The sequence below is a fragment of the Melampsora larici-populina genome (assembly GCF_000204055.1).
Source record: "Melampsora larici-populina 98AG31 unplaced genomic scaffold MELLAscaffold_74, whole genome shotgun sequence".
NCBI classification, from domain to species: Eukaryota; Fungi; Basidiomycota; class Pucciniomycetes; order Pucciniales; family Melampsoraceae; genus Melampsora; species Melampsora laricis-populina.
Genome location: NW_006768838.1, coordinates 320614 through 329160, shown reverse-complemented (window position 1 = coordinate 329160; position 8547 = coordinate 320614). Strand labels below are relative to the sequence as shown.

The 8547-nt window shown below is 45.4% G+C and overlaps 1 protein-coding gene across 1 annotated transcript; it reads right to left on the bottom strand.

Annotated features, from left to right (window-relative positions):
* Positions 1-3703: 3703 nt before the first annotated feature.
* On the bottom strand, positions 3704-4525 carry MELLADRAFT_94875 (uncharacterized protein; the record flags this gene model as incomplete). Its single annotated transcript, XM_007417520.1, has 1 exon — positions 3704-4525. One exon carries the CDS (start codon positions 4523-4525, stop codon positions 3704-3706), a length of 822 nt encoding a protein of 273 aa, XP_007417582.1.
* Positions 4526-8547: the final 4022 nt, after the last annotated feature.

Below are 8547 nucleotides of genomic sequence, written 5' to 3'. Positions count from 1 at the left end.
ACTCCAGCTTACCAATGCACCCAAAATCGAGCGTTTTGGACCGGAATTGAAAAAGTTATGAGTATTTTCAGAAATCAAAAGTTTCTCTAAACACTAATGAGCCAAATCTCAGTGCTTGTTACAGGTTGTAATTGGATGATTGTGAAGGTTTATTGTTAGTACACTTATCAATACGGACTGTAAAAATATGGAAAAATATGGAGAGTGAAGCTCTCACCGCAGGGAACAAGATGCATATTTTTATTTATTTTTTGCCCTTCTCCTGGCCTCTCAATATTTTTGTGTATCAATAATTTAATTTTCTGCCCAGAAAATATTATCTTTCTTGTAGTGTAATTGGGTCATTCAACTTCTCATTTTATTTCTCCATCCCGATCAAAGTATCAACCGGAATCAGCGACTTATCTATGGGTAGATCTGCTCTCTGTCCATCTACCACTGATTCCATAACCGAACCATCTCCCATTACCTCCCATATGTACTTTGCGTCCGCTTCTTGATCTGGGGAGTACTTTCGTAAGTATAACTCATACGCTTTTGATTCCCACCTACCCATCCTTACTATCTCTTCCAGTGGTCTCTTATCGTTCCATCGTAGCGTGGCACCACCGACACGAAACGAGTGTCCACTCAACCTATTATCAGGATCTGCCTCGTTCCACACTTTCTTATAGATGCCCATTGCCTCTGATTTTGACAGTGTCTTTCTTTGACCTTCATCGTCCAGGTAAGAGAAGAGAGGGTCTCTTCGTTTCGTCCCATCATCGTATCCGACCAATATACACAACATTCTGACCGGGTCGAGGAGGGAGGGCCTTCTCTGTAAGTGCAGCCATTGAATTTTGCCGGGCTTGGCTGTCTTCGCCTCGTAGATCGCTATCTTAATGAAGTTGTAATCTCCGGACCATAGGACGTCTTTCACTAACACCTGTCTCTTTTTCTTCGAATTAGACACCAACTCTCCTAGTCTCGCCATGCCCCAAAACGCCGTTGTCGCTACTGCCAACGCAACTTGTTCCCGTCTACTTCCTTTAGTCAACGCCTTCACCAACTGAGCCATGTGCCTAAATTCAACCGGCCTCTTCTGCTCTTTCAGGGCCTCCTTCTTCGCCGCGTCTGCGGCGCTCACCGCTTTTAGCAACTTCTTCACCATCTCGTCGTTCTCGGCTGGGAATGGTTGGTTGTGAAATAGGTGCCACGACCTAATCGCAGAGATGTACTTCGTAAGTGTTCCTTCGGAGATTTTCTCACTCCTTGCTCCTTTCTTGTCACCTGATTCCTCCATTAAATTCTTATTCACCGGTTTCCCCGCCCATACTATAAACAGGTAAAGCGTCTCTAAGCTGAGAGGTAGGATGTCTGCTTGTGTTAACCCGGAAGCGTCCGCAAACTTTGTTAATTTTGATACCGCCGAAGAGTAGCTTTCGAGGGTTGATTGCCTCCAACTTCCGCTTAATAATGCTCTCTGTATCGGGTCAGACCTCCATTTCACCATCCTGGATCGTATTCCAATGAGGTCTGTCAGCCACTCGTCACTATCTTCACACAGGGGGAAGAGGGTTTCTTTTTTTTTTTTTTTTTTTTTACTCACGAAGTGCTGTCCTGCAGGAACGGCAACAATTTCTTTTTGTTCTCCATTCACCTAACGTGTCTCTTCAATAATGGAAGTAGATCTGGGGGTAGGTTGATTTCCACTTCTTGCTGTAGGTCCCACTTATCGATTCCTCCTCTCGATAAGTCGTCTGCCAGATTCTCTCCTGACACTACTCTGTCGATGGATAAGTCGCAGTGGAGGGCTGTAAGTGCTTTTTGAATATGCTTCCACTCGGTGTTTACTGACTTGTCCCTCGACTTTCGATTTCGAATCGCTGCCTCGGTAGTGGTGTTGTCCGTCAGCACCCGAAAATACCTGCCTTCAGTCGGGAACAGGTTTGCAACCACTCGAAGTCCGAGCCTTATCGCGACGGTTTCTAACCACGCGATCTTTCGTTTTGGGGCATTCGGTGGTAAACCTCGGGTTTCCCATCCTTCTATCAGTTCGAACTGGGCCCACCTGTCTCCTACTAGCACTCCTATACCGAAATTTGGGCTGGCATCCCCGACCCAACCTATATCCGTTGGTACAACTTCGGGTACAAACCTTAACGGTTCAAATTCTTTTAAGGTTTGGAGCCATTCTCTTAGATCTTCTCGCACCTCTCCTGGTAGCTCCCGTGTGGCTTGGTGATTATACCACGTATTGGTCCACCAATAAAGGTCCCACATGTAGCATCGCATGTTTGGAAGTATATACGTGATGTGACCTAGTTGGCCTACGATTTTATCCGCCTCCTTTTTGGACCATTTCTTTTCCAAGGTGAGTAAATCTTCTACTTGTCGGATCCTTTCTTTTAATTTCTCTTCTGGTAACCTGACAGTTTTCTGCTTTCCATTCCAGATGAATCCTAGATACTTCTGCTCTACGTTCCAATCACTAAACTTCTCTGAATTCGATTGCACTCCTAGGCTATTACTGACTTGAATAACATCTTGCATGCTCACCAGGTCCCCTTCCTCTTTGATGAACAGGTTGTCATCAACCCATCGAAAGACTGCCTTTAATGGGAATAAGGACCTAATTATATCTCGCCAAGCATCTGCCATCCAGCCAAACGTCCCACACCCTGCTACCCCACCGAAGGCGATCCTTGTATCTGCCCACAATCTATTATTGAAGTCCTTTATCATTAAGAAGCGCCACTGTGATTTGTGCGTAGGGCCTTGTCTATACGCTTTCCGCCAATCGTAAATCGCCAACAGTAAGGACTTCCCCGTATTTTCTCGGAAGAACTTTGCTACCACCCAAAAATCATCCCATGATGTTCTGAAATCTGTTTGAGTTAACCGAAGGTATATTTCTATCATCATCCGGGTAAGAAAGTTCTTTCAGCAACCTGTCTGCGTCATCTGAATGGTTTTCGACATGTGAAGCTGTCCAGTTGTCCGCTCGCGGCCCGGGGTTCTCGACGTGTGAGTCTATCTTTTTCTTCTTCTCTTTGGCTGGGTTTTTCTTAGGGAAGGATAAGTCATTAATCATTCTTAATGATCCATCGTTGTTCACTACACTACCCATAGGGTTTGACCTAAAGAATCCCCATCTGCTATGTACCTCCTCGTGGGTAAATGGCCCAAACACTCTTCCGGCTCTCTTATCTTCATACAAACTGTTCATTATCTTTTCTTTCACTGCTAATGCCGAGGTATGATTGTCTGGTGTAAACCACCTGAGGTTTCCTAAGTTATGATCGGGAATTCCTTGATGGAATCCTGTCGTCAAAGATTTCATCACGTGGTCCCACTTCTTGGTCAGGTTACATTCTTTCAAGAGTTCTTTCCACTCGTCTAATTTCATGTCGCAGCTCGCTTCGGACGGCCATCGAGTATCTCTATTTGGACTGATCTCTCTGGGTCGCTCAACTCTCTCTAATCTCACGACTTCACGGTCTCGACTTCTATTAGACACATAGATAATTGGAGGTGGGGGTCATACGAAGAATCAGTTCACTTGACTTTCATTACACTTTAATTCAGAGTATGTCATTCTGGAAAGGAAAGAGGGGGTACAGCGATTTGTCTCATAGAGGTCTGTCTATATCAAAGGTATTTTTCATTTCTTATTCTTTTCTCATTACACCTATTCAGGGTCCTCTGATCATTTGGTTACTTACTTGCTTCCTCCCCCTTGTCCTTTTCCTTTCTCACCAGCAGCACTACCTCCACTAGCCGTATGCGCTCCTTCTAACATCAACTGTCTAGTTTGAGGTACGAAGCTACCCGGACCTATAGCGGGTCGTTGTCCAGCACCGTTACCACCCCTTGGCCATTGCACCTGACCGCCTCCGTAGTTGCTTGGACCAGCGTTATGAAACTCGTTAAAGTGATTTCCGAGGTAAGACTGATTATGGCTGGAATTCATAGGATAAGATCTACGCGTTCCGTTAAAATGACCCCGACCTCGATGATTTTGATTAAAGGGTCTACCTCCTCTTCCTCCATTACGATTTCGTGAGGGGCCTGCAGCTACGTTGGTATCACGATAAGAAGACGACGGGAGGGGGTTCAACGCTGACACTAATCTTCCTCCTGTACCTTCTAGCTTCAACTCGTTGATAATATTCAAACCATCCCACAAATGATACTCTGGGTATATCTGTCCATTGATGGGGCTCTGGTTTTGGAGCGCATACCCAATGGCGTAGGGATTGTTGTCAAAAACGTCATCTTTAGCAAACTCCGAGTCTCTGATCGCCTGCCTAACCAATAATTCGTTCCTCGTTCCCACATCAGACATCTTCCCGTCCGCTAGTCGATGTTCCCAGACGTTTTGTCTTTGGGCTATATTGTACCGAAACGCAGGCATCCACCTGCCTTGATTCTCCGTCTGGATCTCTAGTACCACCGCTTTATGAAGGATGAGTCTCGGGGCTATTGGGTGGGACAATTGACCGGGAAGTTTGTCGTAGATCGTTTTATGGTATTGTACCATTAAGTCGAACCTCTTCGACCACTCAGCACTGGACAGCCTCCACTCACTTGGAACTGGCAAACCGTGGTAAGATATGACGTCTGACGAGCAACTAGAGACCTTGGTTTTCTTCATGCTCATATGGGCTTTGTCGAGTAATAACCACTTTACGTTAAAGATCGATACCGGTACGTGTCTGTTCTTGTTGGTCATAAATTTATCAAAATATTCTGACAGGCGTGGCATCGTGTGACTCAAAGTTGTACCTTCTTCAAACTCTGTACTAGGTTTGTCTTTCTTCTTCTTTGCTTTTTTCGTTGGTTGCTCGTCTTCATCACTGCTCTTTTCTTCATCTTCTTCTATCAATCATTCACTCCACATCAGATCATTTCTTTCTGTATCTTGATTAAATTCTATACTCTCTCACCTTCACTATCTTCATCATACAGCCTTGGATCTCTCTCTTTCGTATTCATCTTCTTACACCAGCTTGTGTACGACTTCTCTAACATCTCTAGTCTCTTGGTCTTCCCTTTCTCAAATGCTGATTTTATGCCACTTATCCATTTCCCGTGTGCTAGGCAAATATCAGGGCCTTCAATGATGTCATCGATATCTGGTTCTAATCCGGGAGTTCAAAGGACATGTATTGTAAGCAACTTATCTTTCTAATCTATCGCTCCACAACGCTTTTATCTCTAATCATGTCTCTATATGGCAGTCTTTATCACTTCCACCACAAACTCTTCGGACTTTAACCGGAATCAAGCTACCTGAGTATTCCTCCTTCGGAATTTAACCGGAATCAAGCTTATTTATATATAGAAATTTGTTCTTCGGACTTCAACCGGAATCATTCTCTCCTTCCAACCCTACACTCATCGGAATTTAACCGGAAAAATCTTATTGAATAAGGACTGAATACACTAGTTTTTGGAACCTTACTTACGTAAACCGATCAAGTTTCCTCCCTTCTCATTTGTACCTTCATCTACCTGATCGTCATCGCCTCCTACTTCTCTTGAAGTGTCCTCCTGAAGGTCTTCGTTTGGTTGATCTGTCTCTACCAGGTTCGTTTGGTTGCTACTTCCTGGATCTTTTGCAGACCTCAATGTATCCAGTTGAGATTGACCACTCTCTTGCATCAAAGTATCCGTGTTGACATCTTCGTTTTCTTTCTCTAGATGCTCGGCCGTCTTCTTGCTCCTGGTGTTCACCTGTTTTCCTTTTCCCCCGGTCGGTTTCTTAGTGGTCGCATTTCCAGGTGCTGCGATCCTTGGTCCTAACTCTGCTGCTGCCGCTGCTTCTCGTAACTCTTCGGCTGACATTTGTACGGGTGAAGGTGGTGATAGGATGTACTTTGAGAGGGAATAGGAATGTATTTGAGGGGGGGATTGTGTATTGACTTTGAGATAAGACTGGAATTTCTAAGGGTTATTCTTGTTGGTTAGTTTATATAAGTTCTTTTTAATGGATATATGTTCTTGTTTCTAGTTTTTCTTCAGTTATGTCTCTTCTTGTTCAATGTATGAAAATAAAGGAAATAAAGAAAAAAAAAAAAAATCTACTAAATTTTCTGCGAACTTGCGTCTATCGTTGAGAGGTCTGAGGGATGATGGAAAACTCTGACTCAGAGATTTTCCTCTCTTGGGTTTGTACTCTTCTCTGGCCTAGTTTCTGCTAGGCCCGGGGTCCCCGTGTCTGTGATCCGCGGGGCCGCTCATCCTCAGCCCTCATGGAACTAGCGGATACCGTCGTGCCTTTGGGTATCCACCCCATTCTTCGATGTTACGCGTTGCTGCTTTATGTTACAGCCTAAACTGGTAAGCAACTTCTGTATTTGCTTCCACTCACTGTTTACTCTAACATCCTTTGATTTCCGGTTTTTTATTGCAAACTCAGTCGTGGTATTATCTGTCTCGACCCAGAAGGTCCTACCCCTGACTGGGATTGACTTAGCCAAGACCAGTAGGCCCAAACGAATTGTAACCGTCTCCGCCCAAGCGATGTTGCGTTTACCCTTCGTAAGTCCCCTTTCTATCCAATCTGCTTCCCATTCGAAGCACGACCACTTGTTACCAATCAAGATACCAATCCTGGAATTTCACACCTTTTAGTGGATCTCAATCTTTCTTGATTCAGCTGGCCTGAAAGACTTACCCGAAAGACGATGACGCGTCCCCAACCCAGCCCACTTCCTCTGGGTCTGGGTTTGTCACTAGCCTACGAGGTTCGAAACTTGACAACCACGTGTCCCATTCCTTCAGGTCCTCCAGTACATCTTCAGGAGCCTGACGTTTTGCATCAAGGTTCTTCCAAGATTTGAGCCACCGGTATATTGAACCTAGCGAGGCTGCCATGTTCGGGACAATGCGCACTATATGATTCAGCCTGCCTACGAATCTTTCGACTTGAGTGAACCTCCAAGTATTCTTCACGTCTAAGTAAGCTTTTATCTGATCCTTCCTTTCTTGAAGCTTCTCGATTGGTAGCCTGACTGTATGGTCTACCCCATTCCATATAAACCCAAGGAACTTTTGTTCAGTTGCAAAATCATGATTCTTCAGCCGGTTTGTTCTGACTCCCAGTCCGTCACTCAGAAGCGTCACTTCCTCCAAAGTCACTGAATCACTTGGTCTCTGGAGGATCAAGTTATCGTCTACCCACCTAAAGATCATCGGAATCTTCAGAATTGCCATCATAATCTTCTTCCATGTCTCTGCCGGGGCTCCAAACACCCCACAGCTAGCCACGCCTCCGAACCCAACTGCTAGATCAATCCAGATCCTACCTTCGAAATCTTTTATACACAGGAAACGTCTTTGTGAAGGGTGGTTGTGGAGTTGGCGGTATGCCTTCTCCCATTCACCTTCGTTCTCTGCAAAAAACCGAGCCACCATTTTGAAATCGTCCCAATTAGTAGTATAATTCCTTTTATCTACAAAGGAATTCACCGATGGCACAGAGGGAAGTTCTTCTTCCTTCTCTTTCCCCTTTGATTTCCGGTTTTTCTGTCTCTTCTTCTTTGGGTGTGACCAATTGTTAATGAGTCTTACTGATCCGTCGCCATTTATGGCACTCCCCATAGAATTTGACCGAAAAAACCCAAACTTCTCATAGACCTGTTCGTGCGTGAAGGGTCCAATTAGCCTCCCGGCTCTCGCCTCTTTTGCTATTGTGTTATTTATCTGGTCCTTAACGTCTAGAGCTGAACAATGGTTATCTGGCGTGTACCACCTAACGCCTTCTATCTCGTGTTGGGGGATCCCCAAGCAGAAACCTTCCTTGAAACCATTCACTACATACGGCACATTGTCCTCTAAACCGACTTCTTTCATCAAGACTTCCCATTCGGCTACGTTCATCGCAGTCTCCACGGGAGCTGGCCAGAGGTTGTCCGTCTCCACCGTGTATATCTTCCGACTGCTCAGAGGGGGGATGTCTGTCTTCGCGTTTCCCTGTGGAAGCACCAAATCATCCGAGGAGTCACTCTCTAACTCAGCTTCCGATACCTCGACTTCGCTCTCAGGCTCAACTTGATCTTTCTCATTGACCTCAGTCTCTGGGATCATAGCTCGAGGACTACTGGGTGGCACTAGACAATTCATAGCAATGGCACGACAGAAATTCAGACTCTCAATTGCCATTATCACATAGTTTGTAGCTCTCTCATCTATACAAGGTAAAGGCACCGTACCATCCATAATTAACCCATTCATCCATACCCATCATCACATATCCAGGAACGCAAAAGACCACCATCCGACCGGAAACCCACAACCCAACACGTTTTTGTCAGCTGTGTACCAACTATCGAAAACTCGACCAAACTTACCGGTCTAGGTTTTTCGCGCCTTTCTCTGGCTTCTTTCCTCCCTTTACGACGGACGGGCCTGCCACTACGTTGCTAGCGTGCTGTTGGCCCAGAGAGACCCAATCTCTGCCCGCGCTCCCGTCTCGACGTTGGAATTGGCCTGATGGCTGATTCGCTGGTTGGTAAGGTCTTTGGTAACCCGTGGTATGACCTCTATTACCACCCCTTC